The sequence below is a fragment of the Leuciscus leuciscus genome (assembly GCF_965113295.1).
Source record: "Leuciscus leuciscus genome assembly, chromosome: 8".
In the NCBI taxonomy this organism is placed as follows: domain Eukaryota; kingdom Metazoa; phylum Chordata; class Actinopteri; order Cypriniformes; family Leuciscidae; genus Leuciscus; species Leuciscus leuciscus.
This window is the reverse complement of record NC_138732.1, coordinates 26,871,341-26,892,042: the sequence shown is the minus strand read 5'-3', so window position 1 is coordinate 26,892,042 and position 20,702 is coordinate 26,871,341. Positions and strand designations below refer to the sequence as shown.

General features: G+C 39.3%; 1 protein-coding gene across 1 annotated transcript; it reads right to left on the bottom strand.

Moving 5' to 3' along the window:
- On the bottom strand, positions 1-19,050 carry spon2a (spondin 2a, extracellular matrix protein). Its single transcript, XM_082177755.1, has 6 exons — positions 18,657-19,050; positions 13,745-13,975; positions 11,117-11,337; positions 4,271-4,462; positions 2,847-3,021; positions 1-1,209 (listed from the first exon to the last, which is right to left on the bottom strand). The coding sequence occupies exons 2-6, from the start codon at positions 13,971-13,973 to the stop codon at positions 1,022-1,024; spliced, it is 1,005 nt and encodes a 334-aa protein (XP_082033881.1). The 5' UTR covers positions 13,974-13,975; positions 18,657-19,050; the 3' UTR covers positions 1-1,021.
- Positions 19,051-20,702: the final 1,652 nt, after the last annotated feature.

Here is a 20,702-nt window from a genome sequence, read left to right as displayed (position 1 = left end):
TTATTACGTTGATAGGGCCCTGGGGAAATGAGTCCTGACCTTTTAAAAAAAATACTTAATGTACATTAACTAACATATAGGGGAACATATAGGAACCTTTTTCACATGTTCATATAAATCTGGGAACATAGGTATGCTCCCATTTGAGGACTTTTATTACTACTAATTATGTTAATATTATTAAGGAAAATGATTGTAAAATGCTACCACAAAAAAAGCAACGAGGAGATGATTTGAGAGAGAATTTCATCGTTTATTATTAGAAGAAACATAAAATACAACATATACACTACTGGTCAAAAATCTGAAATCATTCAATGATTTTGCAGCTTAAAATAAATGCAGCCTTGGTGAACATAAGAGAGACTTCTTTCAAAAACATTAAAAAATCTTCATGATTCCAAACTTTTGACCGGTAGTGTAAACAACATCTAAACGGTCCCTTATTTGATAAATGACACATGACAGTTTGTTTTTTGTGTGATTCCTCACAAGATAATATTGTAAACTGTATGAATACTGCATTTTGAACATCATTAGGCCTGTATGAGACAGGAGCCGAGGTGTCTTCAAGTGTTATTTTACTACTAATGAACTACCAGTTGACTTCCACAGCATACTATAACTGCACCATCTGTCAAATCACTCAAAACCCAACTAGGCTATACTTCAAAAAGGTTGCTACTGATGTGAGATCGGGAGGAAGGCTTATGTTAATTCATGTAGTTATGTTCAAATCAGTGGTTGGGCAACTGCAAGTCGTCTTTTCCACAAATCTATATTGGCAAAATAATGTGCGATTATGCAAAGATACACTGAGATTACTGCGAGTACAGCACCCGTAATCAAAGTCTCTATTAACAGAATACGAGCCATTCTTTTCCAGTGAGGAGAGGAGCCAATGCAGCTCACTGGACGTCCCAGCCAGGCGGCTCTCCCGTGACTCAGCATTGGCATGAGGTTAAACTCGGCTCTCCGTTTGGACAGCGTCGAAGTGTCTATGCCAGCGGTGTGACAGGCATCACTGATACGCGAGGCAGTTGTACGGCGTGCACTCCTCTTGTTCCTCCAGCTCGGGACACGCCGTGCCACTGTTGGCGGGTTTCAGCAGGATATATCGGGTGCGATGACGCAGTCCGCCCCGAGAGCACGGCCCCAGACACAGGCCCCAGGACGACCACATCGACACCTCGCAGTCTAGCGGCGTTTCTGAAACACATGCAGGAATCATGAGGATCGCTAGTCTGGAAGCAATCCGTCAGGAGATTATGTTTCTGTGACTGTTTATGCATGGTCAGATAAAGAAAAACAGGCCACTGGCGTCATCTAGGGCAGTCCGGCTCAGATATCCCAAAATAATTGAAGAAATGTGTATTATAAAGTAGGTCTATGAAGTCCCGATAGCAACATGCAATAGAAAACTGTAATACTATCCCCCGATTTTACAGACAAGGTTTAAGCCTATAGTCGCAGACTAAAATTCATGTTTGGGCTGTTTTAAAGGGGAGGAATAATGCCCTTTTCACAAGATGTAAAATAAAACTTTGATGTCCCCAGAGTGTGTATGTGAAGTCTTAGCTCAAAATACCCCACTGATATTTATAGCATGTTAAAATTGTCCGTTTTTGAGGGTGAGCAAAAACGCACCGTTTCGTGTCTGTTCCTTTAAATGCAAATGAGCTGCTGCTCCCGGCACAGAGGGCGGAGCTTCAACAGCTTGTGTCCTTTGACCTCACACAGACATGCACTGAAAATTTCTAAAACTTTTAGCCTTTTATGTTCAAACCGGAGTCAGACAATGAAGGAGAGACTCAAGAAGAAGTGACAACATGTAGAATGCAACAGGACATTTCTGAATGGTTAGTTGATGAATTTATGTAGCTGATGTGTAGTTATCTTCTAGTCATTAGCATATTCTGTCTTGATAATCTATAAATTGCGTTCCTGGGGGCGGGGTTTATGTAACTTTTAGGGTTCGTGATGTCACTAACCCGGGAGGAATGTTGTGTAGTCCCTACCAGCCGTTTGTTGTAGTCCTTAAAAAGCAATTTCTTTAAAAGAAAATATCTCCCTTTGCTTTAAACTTTGAGCGTTGTAACTTTGCAGATGATGTTTATGCTCAAACAGCAACATTACACACTAACTAAAGTTAAAAAAGTGAAATCATAATCAACCACCCCTTTAAGTCAAAGCAACTTGCACTGACATATCTTAAAAATATATATTAGTTCCATTGTTTTGTCTCAAGATGCACACCAGTAATGTGTTTTTCCAAGGCACATTTATAAAAGCAACTTAAATGTCCTAAATGAACTAAGGTCTAATCCTGGCTTAATCTAAGCCCTGTCTGTGCCCCTCTATTGTGCTTTTTCCGATATTTTCTTTCATGTAGAGTGGAACATGTCTGTTTTTGAATGTAAAAGGATGAGGACTCTCGCTCGAATGGATACATTAAAACTGATGTGTATCAAGCCCTGAGGAAGATCCAGAGCTGAAATTCAGATATGCATATGCATTTTTTGTGGACCTCTAAAACAAAATTAGGAACCTTTAAAATAGCATAATAGGGGCACTTTAAAAAAGAAATTGAAACCAGCACATTAGTTAGTGGAACAACGCAGATGCTAAAAAAAATTGTGGAAGCAAATAAAAAGAGTTTACCACATGTGGCGTGCATTAGGGTTAATCAAGTCTAAACTGTTTACTTGGCCTAAAAACACATTAAATCACGCACAATGCTGTGGTAAACCAAAACATCTTGATTTACCATCCAAATAAAAAGAAAATCACGATCAAGAGACGCAAAACTCTGCCATTGCATGTGTGAAATGTATATGCAGATTTACCTGAGAATCGGTGAGGTTTGGTTTCTTCAGGCAGGATGTGATTGGACACCCGGTTCTGTTGACGGACAGGTGAGCGGCTCTGACGCTTCATCCATATGGTGGCCAGAGGCGGGAGATCTGTTAGCCGAGGGTAATAGAAGGAATTTGCTGGGTGGTTTGGCTTCTGAGAGGTAATCTGCATCAGAATAAAACAACAGACATATGTTAAAACAGTGATTTATTATTTGAATTAGTCAAAAATATTGCAAATACATTAGTGGCCAAAAGTGACGTTCGGCTTACGAAAATTGACATTCTTGGCTTTTATTCAAATATTATAAAAAATGTGTTAATGATTTTGTAGCATGTGATAACACAAAATCTGCAGAAATCATTTTTGGCCAGGTTGTCATACAAAGAAACTATAAACACAAGCAACCAACAAAACCAACAAAATATTAATATATTAATAACTGATTATTCCTTCATGTCAATGGATCCTTTTCCTGTGAGCTTTTTGGTTTTTTATGCATTATTTCTGTATAGTAAAATAAAATCTGTAGCTGTAGTTTGCCTTTTTATTTTTGCCAAAATGATTTAGCCAGATTAATACCTTAACCCTCTGGGCCTCTTCCTTTACTTGGCTCCTTCTCGATCAAAAGTGACCAAAGCCTTGGAATGTAATTGAAATTCTTTTTTGTGTGTTTTGTTTTTTGGGGGAAAATCAATGTAATATATTTTTGTTCAATAATATTTTTTTTTTATCATTATTTAGAATTTTGAGGGGATTGTGATACTATGCAACATTTATAAAAAAAATTTAAGCTATTTTTCCGTGCATTCAATAAATGCAATTTTTACATTAAAATAGAGTGAACCTTTTTTTTTTTAAGTGAGAATAGTGTCATCTGGAGTCGTTAAAAAATAAAAACTTCCCTATATAAATACTGTATATAGGGTTTTGGATTCCCATTGTTTGTTTTTTTAGACAATGTATTCATTTTATTAGGTTTTGCATTTAGATATATATTTAGACATTTATAAGGCTACTTTTTGTCAAGTTTTAGATATTTTTTGTTAGATAAGTGTCAGGTTTTGCATTATGATTACAATCAAACAAACATTTTGAAAGAAAGGGAACACATTAAAAGCATTTTTAATCACTAAAATATCTAAAATAAAGATGGACAGTGATAATTCTTCATTGCTGTGCACTTTTTTTCTGCACAGTGGCTGATTTTGAGTTTGTACCACCAAAAGATTCTCTGAGTTTTCATATTTTTTCGTATTTCCCATTCATTTCCTATGCCGGTCATTTTTTTTCCTTTAACATATTGAAATCATGTCCATGATTTTTTTGTGTGTGTTCACATAACTAATCTGACAAAAGTAAAAAATGTTTTACCTTTTACATTGTATTAAAATATAAAAATGTAACATCTCACCATGGTGATATTTTCAGGAGGTGTTGTAGGAAAGTTCGGTGAGGAGAAAGTGAAGCCGCTGTCTGTGCCGGCATCAAATGGGTGCAAGTCAAAGGTCACTTCCTGTTTCCACTGCCCCCCCTCACACAGGTTCAGGCTGTCAATCCCCACAAACCAGTCTGGACTGGGGATCACTTTCACTATCAGAGACAGCTGTGAGAGAAAACACAAGATCAGTCACTCTCATGTTGAAAACGTACACACAGACATCATCAACCCTGATTTACCTTTGGCAATACTTCTGTTTTTCAGCATGCTCTGCTAACATAATTGGCTTCATAAGTCACATCTGAAACTTTTCTTTGTAGCCATTTCCAGTATTTTCCGCTCCTTCCTGTGTATGTTAGGTTAAACCAACTGTTTTTTTTTTTCTTTCTAAATGGTGATGAATGTTTCCTTTTGACTGTGACCTCATTCAGGAGGATCCCTTCGGTCAGAGCAGAATGAGGGAATAGCCACACGAGACAGTCGCACAGAGAGAAACCAGCCATACTGTGACAATGGCTATTTCAGGATGAGCGCAAGCCTAATATAGAGCCAAATATGATTCATCAGACATACAATAGAACCTGACAGATCCTGTCTGCTTGAGTTCATTTAAGGTAGCCTATATCAGTCAAACATCTCTATAAAAGAGAAATCACAAGGTAGATTCATATTTTGTGACCAAAATGTGAGTGGAAGACTCGCCAGCAGGGGAGAACGTCGCTGTGCAGTTGCTATGTTCAAAGTGATTTTTGTGTGTTGCTATGTGGTTGCTAGGGTGTTGCTAGTGTGTTCTGGGTAGTTGCTTACTAGTGCTAGTCAAAAGGGAATGACCTTTTTAATACACTCTTAAAAATAAAGTTTCTTTATTGGCATCAAGGGACAATTTCGGGGGTAACGCATTACAAGTAATGCAAGTTACGTAATCAGATTACTTTAGTCAAGTTGCATTAGTTTTAAAATATCAGAGTTATTTTATAAGTAATGCTAGTTACTTTGTTTTCCCATTAATTGACTGACAGCTCTCCTGTCCCCATGTTGAGAAGAATCACAATTAAGTGCAGAGGCGTTGTGAGCGCTGTGTGAACATGATGGTTATTGTAGCTCTAAATGTGAACATGCATCTCACTTGCACAAAATTTATAAAAAACATTACCGCCATTTACTGTGACAATGTTAAAGAATACAAATATACTTTATGTATTTAATCTCACTTTATTAACCAATGCATCAATGCTGCTAACCTTCGATGATCCAATTCAATCATAAGCAGTTGCGCCCTCTACTGTACAGGCATGCATTTGTATTTCCTTCAGCCTGAGGCTTATTCATCTCACTTTTGGTGTGAAAGGGCTTTTACATTTGCCAAAAATAGAACTTTTCTGTTATTAAAAAACAAACAAGCAAGCCCTGCACAGGTGAGAAAAAGTAACACAAAAGTAATGCAACAAGTTACTTTCCATAAGAAGTAACTAAGTAACACAATTAGTTACTTTTTTAGGGAGTAACACAATATTGTAATGCATTACTTTTAAAAGTAACTATCCCCAGCACTGTCGATGGTTTCAGGGAAGAATCTTTAACATCCACGGAATCTTTCCATTCCACAAAAGGTTCTTTAGAGTGGAAAAAGGTTCGTTAGATTATTAAAATGTTCTTCACACTAAGTAAAATAAGGTTCTTTGGGAAACCTAAAAGGGTATTTCTATGGCAGGGTGAACATTTTTTGCTGTTTTTTTTTTTGGAAAGCAATTGAGATTAAATACAAAAGGAGATTTTATTGAATGTCCTGCTTCTTAGATTTGTCTCTTGGGAAAATGAAACCCTATAATCTCACATGTCTCTCCTCTATTTTTAGAAGAGAAAACAAATGCCTCAAACTGCTCAGAATTGCTGATATGCAACAACAATAACAAAAAATCTAAAGATATACACACACAAAAACGCACGCATCTAGTTTTATTGTTCTATAATCTCTATGTAAACTATTTTTATGGAATTCTAAGCAAGTCATTTGAGGCAAAGTTGATACTTAAAGCATAATTTAAAATTAAAGTGATATGAATTTTGATATCAATGAATTAAAATGCTAAATTCACCAAAACCCCAAGAAAAAAAAAAGTTGTTCAGCAAGGAAACTGGCATATTTATTTTAACTTGTCAAAAAGGTTGAGAGTCGCTGGATTCTCTTGCACTTTGGAAGCGCAACCTTTTCCCCTCGGACACAAACTTAAGCAACACTGCATTCTAACTGGATCTCGCTTTTTAAAGTACGCATTTTAGTACGAATCACTTACAATCCATCATTCCCAAAGCAAACATTAAAAGCAGGACCGATATAGTTGGCCCTTTGCATCCATATTTGGGCCACAATTTTGGTACCTTGTGACAACATCCAGTCTACGGCTGACTTTTCTCCAGGCTGGATTTACTCTGGTCTCTCCCTCACATCTCTTCTCATTCTGTGGCTTTTCCAGGAATACCTCCTGCTATATCAATTTCTCTGGCGTGAGAAGCGAGCGGTGCCTCATCCCTCTTCTGTCTGTTCTGACCCCAAGCTAATAGAGCTCAATCTCCCTTCAGGGCACAAAGTCACACTAACACATAATTGCCAAACCAATGCCCTGATTTGCCAGAACAGAGTGTCAGGAAAAATAATACACAACTCATCTATTCCTCTGTCTGTCTGCATGTGCTGCTGGAACGCGCTGTGGTTTCTTGCATGGCTCGCACTTTGTAGAAATACACACTGTCTGGATCCTATTAAAGGCAAAAAGAACCTTTAGTAATTTTGGACAGCATTTGGCTGTTTTTGATTACCTTATTTTCCTGTTGATTTGAGGTTGTTGGTCATGCATGTGCGGGAAACTGAAATCGGACACTGCAGTCTTTTTGGAGATCTTAAATAATTAAACACTGTTCAATGTCGGCTGCAGCACAAATGTGTACTTGTAGTTTCTCAGAAAAACAGAAAGATGAAGACAGCATACAGAGGTTAGAAGGCATCAAGGTATGTCTGAATCCAATTTTGATTTTAATAAGAGAAGAGTTACATTATTTAGAGTTACATTAAGAGTTTTTTTTATTTTTTTAAATATGACAATTAATATTAATTGTTGGATAATTAATGTTCAGTCTAACAATCAACGTATGAGGACAATATTTTATACTTTTTAAATATTTTAAAAAAGAGGGAAGAACAAACCACTAAACTTAGTTAAGGAATTTATCTGACAAATTATTTGGCAAAAATGGCAAACACAGCTACAGGTTTTATTATACTATCAAAAAAAAGGCGCAAAAGAACAAAAAGCTCACAGCAGAAAACCTTACACTGACTACAACATAACCAGTTATCAATATTTTCATTGGTTCTCTCTTGTTTTTGCATGTGTTCATAATTTCTTTGTAAGAAAGCCTGGCCTAAAAATTATGTCTGCACAATTTAGCATGTTTCATTGCGTTATCACAAATAAACCAATTGACTACACAATATGCTTACAAACACATTTTTTATAATATTTGAATAAAGGGTGAACATGTCAATTAACCTAGGCTGGACATCACTTTTTTGCCACTGTTGTATAAACTTAAAATTATGTTTAATGGATGATTTACCATGTAGTTAGTGTTTAAATAAAAGAATAAATGAACACATTTTTTTTTAATGGCAATTTTAAATTGCATGTCAAAAAAGCATTTGCTTTCGATATTTATTGGGTTTCTTTAATGTACGTTTCTGGGATTATTAAGTCCGATCACTAAGAAAAATAATACGTCAGATCTACAAGCCGTGTGATTTGAGATATCATTCCTTTCTGTAACACAAATATTGAGGACAAATCACTCGCTGAAGTTTAATACTAAATATGCTTAATATTAAGATATTAATAAGAATATTAAGCAATCAGTTCATCAATAATAAGTGAACAGACACTCACAGCTCTCACACACATACACACACACACACACACACACACACACACACACACACACACACACACACACACACACACACACACACACACGTCACAGTCTCACCCCAAGGCCACATTCATTCTCTCAGTCGTACTTTACTGCCCTGCGGATCTAAAAACAGCAGCGCCACAGCAGACATCCCGCCATGCTGTGGTTAAATGCCAGCAGGACTGAATGCCAAGCGCATCTGAGGGTAGTTGGCGTTTTTTAATAAGTCTACCTTGTATTCCAGACTTTGGCAATAAAGATATGTAGGTCACCAGCAGCACCAGCGCTGCCTTTAGACCCTATAACCAACTGACTCCTGGCTAAGGAAAATAAATATTCCAGAAAGTGAGAAGGAAAGGATCCAGCCTCTCTCTATCTGCAGATCTGATGGGTTCAGGAAACCCAGCACAGGAGCCGGAAGGGAGGGAGTGAGTGAGGCTTGTGGTCTGGAGGTCCTGGGACTCTGGATGTGGTTTTGGAGACTTGCTATGGTGAAGTCTGTCTTTGTGCAATATAGAACTAAATTGTGTCATTAAAGTCTGATCTAAAAACTGAATGACGTATGCAGGACTTCTCCAATCATTTAGTCTTCTTAAACCCGCTCCTGCAAGCTCGTGTTTATCCGCCTCCACAAATGATGCATGTTCTATATTTTTTATGACAAGTACGCACGGCCTACATTTTTTATTTTTCGATAATCCTTTATGGATGTGTCACAACCTGGAGACGCAACCACAAATCGGTCTGAATGAATAAATAATGGTGTTAATCAGAAGACTACCTAAAAAGCACACTAAGATATCACTGTTTTGTCAGGTCAACATCAAGTGTAACTGGAACATGAATTTACATTTAAAAAAAACAGTGATGACTTTGCCTCCTCATTTTAGCACACAACTGCACGCCACTGCGTAGTGCAATGAAAATGTCTGAAACTAAATAGTCAAAACTGTCGGAATGAGAACAACTGCCAGGGGCGGATCTGAGAAAAAGCACTGCCACCACATCTGCCACCCCAGATTTATCCCATTAAAAATATAAATCTAAGTAGTGTTTCGTGTACCACTTTTCAGTAGCGGCGCTTCAATGTGATGGCATATAAAAAAAATATTGTGGAAAATGTCTTTTTTTTGTCTTTGCGGGCTGGACACTTCATTAACAGACGACTCTTATGACCCGGTTCTTTTTGAGTCAAAAACACACAGCACAATCAGTGTAACCCAATTCACAAACAAATGGACTGTTTTTCCCAGTTGTTTATGAATCGAAGAATTCAAGAAATCTGAGAAATGTAATCCCTTCCCATTCACAATATTTAACATTGTTTAGGTTGACCTGTGTCGTGTACCGTTTTCGGGTGGTTTGAGATTTAAAAGAAATTTTTTTGTCTTAAAATTGAAAATAGTTTGAAGGTGTAGACAGACAGACGATGGATGGATGTGTGGATGGATGGATGTGTGGATGGATGGATGGATGGATGGATGGATGGATGTGTGGATGGATGGATGTGTGGATGGATGGATGGATGGATGGATGGATGTGTGGATGGATGGATGTGTGGATGGATGGATGGATGGATGGATGGATGGATGGATGTGTGGATGTGTGGATGGATGGATGGATGGATGGATGGATGGATGGATGGATGGATGGATGGATGTGTGGATGGATGGATGGATGGATGAATGGATGTGTGTGTGGATGTGTGTGTGGATGGATGGATGGATGGATGGATGGATGGATGGATGGATGGATGGATGGATGGATGGATGGATGGATGGATGTGTGGATGGATGTGTGGATGGATGGATGGATGGATGGATGGATGGATGGATGGATGGATGGATGGATGGATGGATGGATGGATGTGTGGATGTGTGGATGGATGTGTGGATGGATGGATGGATGGATGGATGGATGGATGGATGGATGGATGGATGTGTGGATGTGTGGATGTGTGGATGGATGGATGTGTGGATGGATGTGTGGATGGATGGATGGATGGATGGATGGATGGACGGATGGATGGATGGATGTGTGGATGGATGGATGTGTGGATGGATGGATGGATGGATGGATGGATGTGTGGATGGATGGATGTGTGGATGGATGGATGTGTGGATGGATGGATGGATGGATGGATGGATGTGTGGATGGATGGATGTGTGGATGGATGGATGGATACATCACAATCTCAGTGCTTTGATATTTTGGCCATTCTTTAATGTTCAAAAGCAAATTTAAAAGTTTTTACTTCATGTTTGTAGTTTAACCTGCTGCACTAAAACTTGTGATTAATATATTATTCAAGAAGCCTACTGTATATTAATAAAACCAATCTTCTCTGTGTAGTGTTGACAGACCTACATTTAGAATCTGTTGATGTGTTACAGTGGATATTTATATTTTCTTATTTTTTTCTAATTATTTTCAAACAGTATAGATGATTACTTTGTGGTAATGTAACAGTTTTAAATATTCAGGGCACAATTGTTTATGCCAAGCCATAAATCCAAGATAATGATGCATAGATGCATGCTTTGGTGTTGTCACATTCCAACGCCTTGCTACACTACAAAAATGTTCTAGATCCACCCCTGAATGTCCCTTTCTACAAGCCATCCTGGTGATCATTATTTCCAAAGATCTGTTTTCATTTCAATTCCAATGAGGCAGATTTACCTACTTTTCTACTGGGAAAATCGAACAATCCTTATCAAAATAGATACAGTGTTATTCTATCACCTAAGCTCTTTCAGTAATTCATGAACTGACATACCCCAAATGTTTTTAGGTACAGAACAAATGTAGGAATACAACAATGATCCATTTTGTGTAGTGATATGGTCATCTCACCAGCGGACTCCTGGGCGTCAGAAGTATCTCAGTGGAGCTGTGGCCGATGCCAGAGGGAATCCCAGCTGTGCGGTACATGGACCCCACCGATCGCCCCTTCCTCGCCTCCTTCGCATCCTTCACCAGATCCACTGTGAGCCCCTGCTCAGCAAAGCTCTTCAAGCCATCGCTCGCCGGCGCCCCCTCCTGCCACAGCCGGTACTGCTCATTATGGGTCACGGCTGCACAGATTCACAGGTAAAAGAATAAATGGTAAACTCAGAGGAAACATATTTAAATTGCTCATGTGCTCAGGCCTCGTGATTCCTCGGACAGGTTCTGTCGTGGCCTGTTGAACATTACTAACACTCCATGAATTTTTATTGCTCATCAGATTTCAAAAAACACAAATACAGTTCTGCCACTTTCTGTGTGTGCCTAACACACCTCGAGCTGTTTAAAATAAAGCCATGCAAAAGCCCCAATGCCAAGAGAATAAACACCTAAAAACAAACCCTTCAGTGAGAAAAGCCAGACCTACTATGAGTTTAGTGTGCACCTAGAGTGCAGGGGTGACCGAGACTGTTTTGTAATATATGAAAGTAGATTTTCATGCCCTGAAGATAACATCAGTGTTTGCAATGCGGAAAAAGGTTAAGGTTTTGGGTATTGGTTCTGAGTAAATTAATCACTTCGACATTGTTATGACATTCAGCGCGTAGTTCATTGAACTAAAAAATCTCTATGCACTGTACAGTGGTTAAATGTGTGCAAAGAAGAAAGACCTATCACAGTTCATTATGCAAACAGACATAAAGACCAATCACAAACTGGTATGCAAATACTACAACACGGTCTTCACTCACTGTCACATGGCATTTTAACGTCAAAGGGAGCTTTACAAACTTTAAGTTTATACAAATATTGCACAAATTACACGAGTAGTAAGACGATAAAAACTGCGAAGCAGCTCATTTTCACATTTTTTGATTGTAGTCCTAACCCTATCCCTAACCCTACAGATGTGTATAGTGTATCCCTAAAATCAGAGGGAAATGATAAGATTTGAATAGTGAATAACATAATGAATAACACTCATGTAGAAGCACCTAACCCCTGATTGTAAGTCTAAACCTGTCAAACTGTAAACTCAAATCTGATTGGTTGATTGGAATGTTGGAATGTTGTTCCAGGATCAACAAAGATGTTGATCCAGGAACATGTTGCACTTGGTGAAATCAGGTTGTGCGACTACATATTCAAACACGTTATATGAACTTCTTTTTTAGAGCTCAACAGACGTGGTCTTTAAAAAATATTTTATGAATTGCTTCTGTTCCCTTTTTGTAAGGCACTTTGGATAAAAGCATAAATGTAAACGTGGTCACTGTAAACTGCCTCAGTAAGAGCTGCACAGAAAAAAAATCTACTTTTGTGTTTTACAGGAAAAAGGCTTTTTTTACGACAGGTTTGGTACGACATAATCATGAGTAAATACAGACCATCATTTATGGGTGAGCTATTCCTCCAAACACAAACCGTGCCTAGTTTGATAATTCACCTATTAGCTTCTTGATATCACAATAGAGGTTTTGAAAGAGGAAGGAGCTAAGATGATGTTTCTGAAATTATTTCAGCCTCTCTTAAACGTCCCAGTGTGTTCTTCATAGCTACAAACCATTTTGGTCTGGCAGACCCTGAGCTGGGAGCGAGAGAGCAGGAGAATGAGAGGAAAAGATACAAGTGAGTGACAGGAAGGCAGGGAGCACGTTTGGCACGCTGACACGTCTAGTCTCTCCATGGTACACGTCTGGCTCACATGTACACAGAAAGACTGAAGAGACCTGACCTCAATCAGCTAAAGCACAAATCACAACCGTCTCCCATGCTTTTTGTCTCATCCCTCAAATTGTCTCATCCTTCATCCAAGGAGTTCATCCAAACATCCATTGTACGGCACAAACTTGTGATTAGATACAAAAATGTGTGGTTTCTGAACATAATTGTAATACAACAGTGATAAATGGATAAAGAGAGAGCCATAAAGGCATCCAGAAGGCAGAAGAAACCGCATAGAGATCATCTCAGCGCTCCAAAGCCACAGCCTGAACTTTCAGGATCTCTGGGTTTCGAATGTTTTGGCTGAGGCATCCACGTCTGCTGCTGGTCTCGGCTGGTATACCAGTGACACCCAGAAAACGCCATTGCAGTGGCCAAGTCAATGGGCATTGCAGGCCGCATGCGTTGTGTATTTATGGAAGGAGCGTAAAAGAAAAGGGCGAACCTGCAGGGCAGCCCGTGTCATCTGGCAACGGTTATTACTCTTCAACCTCTCTCTCGTTCTGCTTTCCTCATTAGACTGCCCCGCTCACGTGGTGTGGCAGGGAGTGTGTATGTTTGAGGGGTCGACAGGGCAAATTGCAGGGTTAACAGGCCAGCTGTGAGGACTTGGAGTCCTGACATATGGTGAGGTGAGGTGAGGAAGTTTGAACAGCCTCATCCCTAACAGAACGTGGAGCCATCGCTGGCGGTCGATCTCAGAGAACGAGATGTTCCACATCTAGCAACCTACGTCAGAATCGTCAACCAAACACTTCATCTCTCACAAAGCTCACACTCTCACTTTCCGCCACATCGCAGGAGTCTTACCCATGAGCTTGGACCACTGAGCAGGTGGTCGGAACAGGGGATACTGTTTGGGGAAGGTCTGTGGACTCCAGTGGCCGGTGAACACCAGGATGTAAGGGGCGGGTCCTCGAGCGCTGCACTCGGTCCCGTTGTTCAGGTTCATTGGGGCCGCGCAGGACAGCGTAAACCTGAGAAGAACGACGAGCAGATGCTGCAGCCAACCAGGAACAAAGATCTCTGATGACATCATCTCTGTCAGGAAAAAAAGAGCAGGAAAAGTCATTAGCCAAGTACAGTGCACTTCTTCTGAAGAAAAGTTTTTTTTCTCTGTTTTATGGTTAATAGCAACAAAAAGGCCATGTATAAATCGAATAAATTTGAGTTTTTCATGCTACAATAATTCTGATCCACTCACGCAGCAAATATATATTGCAATAGGAAATTACATAACTTTGGTTCCTGACACCTTAATCCTCTGTCGAGAAAGCATCTGAGGTTTGCAGCTTGCTCCGGATTCAAAGGCAAGGCAAGGCAAGTTTATTTATATAGCACATTTCATACACAATGACAATTCAAAGTGCTGAAAGACACCAACCGTCAAGACATCAAAGACACCAACCGTCTTATAATACAAAGTTACGCTGCTTTAGAGAAACCCTTATGAGAGACTGGTCTTCTGAAATTTCTGAAAACGAAATATCTGTCATCATTTACTCTAAACCTGTTCAACTGAACATTCTTCTGAGGAACTGAAGTCCTGAGCACTAATTTGCATACAATGAAAGTGAATTGAGACTGGGACTGTCAATCTCAAAAGAGGCATATAACCACCATAAAATAGCCCATATTGGCTGTATTCCAAATTTATACGACCGAAATTAAAGTTGTTATTCACTGAAAATCTTCCCCTCCACATTAGCTCTGAAATTTCATTAGCATTCAAACGTGTTGAAATATGGAAGAGCAAGATGTGTTTGAAGTTAATGACGACAATCCTGTAAAGCAGTTGACACTGGATGTCATTGGCATTAAAGCTGGTGTGACTGGTCTTCACATGGCATTTTTGTGCACCTATTCTGCTTTTTTAACCTTTCATTTAGTATCTAATATTGCTGTTTATGTGCATGTAAACAATCTGCAAAATTACAAAGCACAAAGTCCACACCAAAGAGAGTGAATCTCTCCAACAGAAAACACTTGCCCTGAAACGACTCGTTTGTAGTTCTGCCATTATTTCTGTGACTTAGCTATATCACCATGCAAATACATTTGCATAATGTTGCCTACTGTCTGCATTGGCCGCTTCAAAGAACAGTTGGGTAGGTGATTTCACCATGTCGAGGAGATGCTTTTTTTCTACTACAAGGGCACGTGTACATTTCTGACACACACTTTGACCAATCAGAGCAGACTGGACTTTTTATTTTTTTATTGTATAGGGTCGTTAACGACCCGAGGTGTGTAACAGTGTAAGTATATTTTTTTCTGCACAACAATAATTGAATCTTTGATGACTGAATAAGTGCAATGTCTGATATAGACAATGATGAAGTGAAGTTTCACTCATAGTTACCGCAGGCAGAAAACAAAAGAATAGGAAGTGTCATCAGAAAAACTTGAAATGGCTCAGCAATTTACTGCAGAGCAAGTACTGAATGCAATCAAATATTAGTGTCACTGTCACTTGATCTGTCAGCTATCAAAATATTGATTTTGAATATGTTGAAAATAAAGAATATGTTTGAGATGGCGAATATGAGCCAGATGCTGAACGTACTGGAAAAAGAGCTCTGACGAGGTGCGAGACAAATAATGTGTTTTTGAACTTCAAATCATGCAAATGTTTTCTAGCAGACCCCAAAATATAATTATAAACGTGCATAATACGGGCACTTTAAGATGAATGAATATGCATGAGATTTAACAGTTGTTTTTTGTCTATTTTGAAGCTTGACAGCGCCTTCCCCTTTCATATTCAATGAAAAGGAGCACGGTGAACATTCAATATATTTCATTTTGTGTTTCAAGAAAGACTTTGTAACATATGGGTGAGTCAATTTTGCTTTAAATAAAGCATAATTAACAGCTGTTCACACAGGCATGTGTGATGAACTCAACCAACCCCCTCTTCTCACAACAACCCTAGGCTTGCTGTTTATTCCTGACTAAATTAAAATAACACAACAGCAATGGCTTGTGTGACTGATTTATTTTCATCCCATTTATCCTGTGATTGAGTGTATTACGCAAGACCAGCTTAGACCCCGGCAGAAGGTTTAGAGGATGACTGCATGAGATACTGGGATCTGCACTGTCTGCCACTGTCTTTTAATAAAGAGGCGAAGTGACAAAGGGCACAAGTTCATCACCGCAGGCTCAGACTATTGCTCTGGCCCCGTCCGCTGGATCCCCATAGTTTATAATGAGCCACGATCAGATGACAAACCCTCAGATCAAAGACACAGGCTCACAGCGTCCTCGCTTCTGGTATTTTTATGCTCGCCTGTTAAAATTTTAAGTCATTAATGTAGGTTTAGGTTGGACCTGTAGTTCACATATACATATATATACATATATATATATATATTGAGAGGATGACTGATGTTTTTGAAGAAAAACAGCGGACAGGTTTATAATAGTGCTCACAATGAACAGATATATTAAGATCCATGAGGAGAGAGGTCTTGAGTCACCAGAAATGACCTCATGTCTAATGGACATAGTTCTGGAGTGAGAGAGCAGCTAAACGCTCCTTGTTTTAAAGCCGACTAGACCGCAGGTTCAATGGGACATGGATAAAATCTTACGATGAGGACTGAGCGTGCACTCCTTTGTGGTTTCCTTTCTTTTTCTTCAGAACTCAGAGTCTCTTTCTCCAATGTTTGACAGATCAGGTTTCGGCATCTTTTGGAAAATCTGAAATGTCACGGCGCTTTCACACATGCAGACTTTTCCAACTGCATTTTTCCAATTTAGAGGTGAACCGTGTGTGAACAGAAATGCCGGCAAATCAGCCACAGCAATCTGGCCGCTTGAGAAGTTGTAACATTGCTGGAAAAATTCTAAATTGATGCACAAATTTAAAGAGCTCTGACACAAGAAATCTGCTCTTCGATTCTTTCACAATACTTAATAATAATAGCATCTAATCATCATATTAGAATGATTTCTGAGGGATCATGTCAAGGGCGTAGATTTGCTTTGAACATTGGGGGGGTTGAAGTTTGGGTATGCCTCCTGATATTGTGATCGTGGTATAAATATTGGGGGGGTTGTAATGCATAGATTTAAATATTGGGGGGGTTGTCTCCCCCCCCAACCCCCCCACAAACTATGCCCCTGGATCATGTGACACTGAAGACTGGAGTAATAATGCTGAAAATTCAGCTTTACCATCACAGGAATAAATGACAATTTACTATATATTCACACAGAAATTTGTAACATTTTAAAGTGTAATAATTATCTGTTGTACTTTTAATCAAATGCAGTCTTGGTGAGCAGAAGAGACTTCTTTTAAAAACATAAAAAATCGTAAAGATTAAAAACGTTTGACTGGTAGTGTATATCAGTAGGTTTTTGGGGAGTTACACCACATGACATTTACAGCCTGAACTAATCATTCCATGTCATAAAAAGGTCAAATTATGTGATATTTAAAGAGACTTATCGACCTTGTCTCACAGTTATGAGGATCTGTGGGGGTCGTCTCTATGACATCATTTTCTCTCTTTTTTTCATGCATATTGGTTGCACCACATAAAAATCATGGTTATCTACATTTTGGAAAGAAAACCGGACAAGCATTGAAACAAAAGAGCTTCTTTTCATCTGTGTAGATGAATAAATTAGTCAACAGACCTTGGAACAGATTTCTGGCGTAGCTGTTTGAAAGACATTTCCAATTCCACCAAATAACATTAGAGTTTTAACTGCATTTTAGTGCTGATGTGTAAACGGGAACAATAAAATCTGTTGAAAGTGTGAAACGCAGATGTGGCATTTGCCAGGGGAAAGTAATCCAGCCGTTTTACTGCAATGTAACTGGTTTCATGTGTGAAAGTAAGGGACTATAACCTACAAGCATCAGGCACACATGCTGATATTGCTCAATAGTGTTTGTCCTCAAAACAAACAGATCTGCTTGTTCATGTGAGATGGAGACATTGTCTTGAAACAATGCCTTGTCCATCTAGTGCAGTCAGCATTCCCAAAAACCATCCGCTGGCTATTAAAACAGTATAAATATTTTGATCTCCCATCTACAGTGACATTTTGCACGCCACAAATGCAAAGTCCCAGTTTTTCCACATTATCTCTTTCTCTGGGGATTGGGCTGTGACATTAAATTACACATGTAACTAAATTCAGGCGTGTTTAGTGGGTTGGGATGCACTTGCCAGTGGTTGCAGATGCTGCATGACACTGACTCCCTCTGTTTGCCGTGTCAAAAGACACACGTATTCTCAAACACAGAGACGCAGCAAACCTCTGCTCTCAGCACGAACCAGACACAATAAAACCAGGGGAGACGGAAAAGAGCCAAAGAAAAGAGCTTGCGGCTTTTCGACACTTAAGCTTAAACTTACAAGGAGAGCAATCATGAAGCCGCAGTGCGCTTGTACTGCAAGCAGGAGTCGCATGCAAATGCAAAACCTTCAGAGTAAGAAATGAATGAGAAGAGGGGGAAAATAACAGTTAAATAACTGTCAAGAGCAGCACATGTGTTAAAATACTTAAGGACTGCAGCGTTGTTCCTCAAAGAGACGTCAAACCTGCAGAAGAGGAGTGTGGGAAGGTTGCGGTATATAGAGGCACAGCAGGAGAGTTGAGAAGCAGAAAAGCAACCCTTGGCTTAACCTTTGCCACAGCAGCCGGCCTGAGCACAGGACACACACACACACACACACGCTAGTGAATGGCTCACTCTTACCTGGCTGTGATGGTAGACAGCAGGACAGGGTTTGCGGAGATGTGCACTACGGATCAAGATACCTCACTTTCATGCTCTCTTTCCCCTCCTCTTTCTCCTCCCATTCTTCTCCCCCACCTCTCCATGTATGGGTACACACACACACACACTTTCTCTCTCTTGTAACAGTCTTTCTCTTTTTTCCTGTCCTCTCCGTTTATCTCTTTTTCTTCTCCTGTGAGATCACAGAAGGTCCCCTGTGTAACGCCCAAGTTGATGTGACTGACTTCTTAAGTAAGCACTCATCAGCTTTGGATTCCTGTTTGTATCTGGGAATTTCAGTGATGTTTTGCTCAAAGAATTTCATGTGAAAATACTTAACTTTGTAATACAACTGCGTCATTTGTAGGTTGCTTCTCCTGGAAAGTGTAAACCTTTCTCTGTGGCTCTATCAAAACATTGCTCGGTTTGTTTGTGCAACCAGCCTGACAACCTCTCAACCAATGGCCTGATTTTGGGGGCGGGGCTCTCTGTTTGTTTCGCCTATTGTAGAGGAAGGGGAGTGTTTGGAAAACCTGCTTGAAAACAGTCATCGGGTGCTTCTGAACAGGCTTACTTCTCTACTAACAGGCGAATACTAGTCAATAAAACAGCTGTGAGAAAAGTAGAATTCAGAGGATTAGTGAAATAGGAGGCAAAAGGTACACGGTTGACCAACTATTTGACCTGACATATTACTCTCCCATGAGGTCACAGGAGAGGAGTAGTAAATGGCAGTGAAGCAACACAAATTATACTATGACAAATATTAGTACATCCAGATTGCATTCTACTGCATATACAGAACATACTTTTTAAAGTAATTTTTTAAGAAAATATACCTACTATGCCTACTTCCATTTTCAGACGCAAACATATTTTAACTTTCCGTTTCAAACTGCGTTAAAATTAAAGCTTCAGAGCTTTACACATTGTAGAAATAAATTATCCATTTTATTTTTTTTATTTATCTCATTAAATAAAAATGGGAGTTGTCGCTTTGTTAAACTCCTAAAAGTGACCAAAAAAATTTACGTTTTAGCTGACATATGGTTTTAAAATTTATACAGCAGTCTTTCTTTTCATTGAATACAAAAATTTATGACATCAATATTTTTGTACAATATTCTCTAAAATAAGAAGGTCCCTCCCTCTAATACCACTTTCTGCTGGCAAGAAATGGCAAGTGACAAATCATGAAATCTGTTTTCTAACAGGTTTCCTAAACACTCCTCCATCTGGCATTGGTCAGACAAACAGAAAGCTCCGCCCCAAACTCACACCATTGGTTGAGCAATTATTGTTGTGTTGGGCTTCTCAAACAAACAGAACAACAGCACCACAGAGTGTTTACACTTATCAGGGGAATCCATGGAAAAATGACACGCTTGCAGTTGATTGTATATTAATGTATTTCTTTGGCTTACAGTGGATCGAACAAGAAGCCTGAAAATACAAAGTCTTATCCTATTACACACAGAAATGACTTGCCAACACAATGCCAGAGTGTTGCTATGCAGTTGCTATGCAGTTGCTATGCAGTTGCTAAAGTGTTTGGAGTGGGTTTGTTTTAGTATGTTACTATGTTTCCAAAAGGAACTTGAGTCCCTTCAGGTCAACATCCAATTGCTTAGAAAATAGTCCAGATTTCCTCTGTGAGCCACATGACTTTTCATTCCATACTTCATATCAGTAGCCCAAACAATCTGAGGCATGTTACACCATGACATTCAATTCCTAGGGTAAGATATTTGAGCAAAGGTAATAGAGTTGGTTGCTTAAGTAATTCTGCACTGATATGGCTGATCTACAGCAGATCACACACTTGCACTAGAGGTTTTAGCAGCACATCCAAGCGTTCCTGGGTCTTATATCCCTACCCCTAAACCTAACACTATCCATAAGTTACCCTTAAAATCAGAGGTAAATGATAGGTGAATAACACTGATGTTAAAGCACCTAACCCTGGTTGTAAGCCTAAACTTCACACAAACTGTAAACTTGTCCCTCAACTGATTGGTTGATTGG

What these genes read in the sequence shown, in the direction of transcription:
- spon2a (XM_082177755.1), bottom strand. Translation starts at nt 13,973, where the DNA reads ATGATGTCATCAGAGATCTTTGTTCCTGGTTGGCTGCAGCATCTGCTC. An exon ending in TCAGTGGTCCAAGCTCATGG is followed by an intron (nt 11,338 to 13,744) that starts GTAAGACTCCTG and finishes GAATCTGTGCAG; the next exon opens with CCGTGACCCATAATGAGCAG. An exon ending in CAAACCTCACCGATTCTCAG is followed by an intron (nt 1,210 to 2,846) that starts GTAAATCTGCAT and finishes CATGTGTTTCAG; the next exon opens with AAACGCCGCTAGACTGCGAG.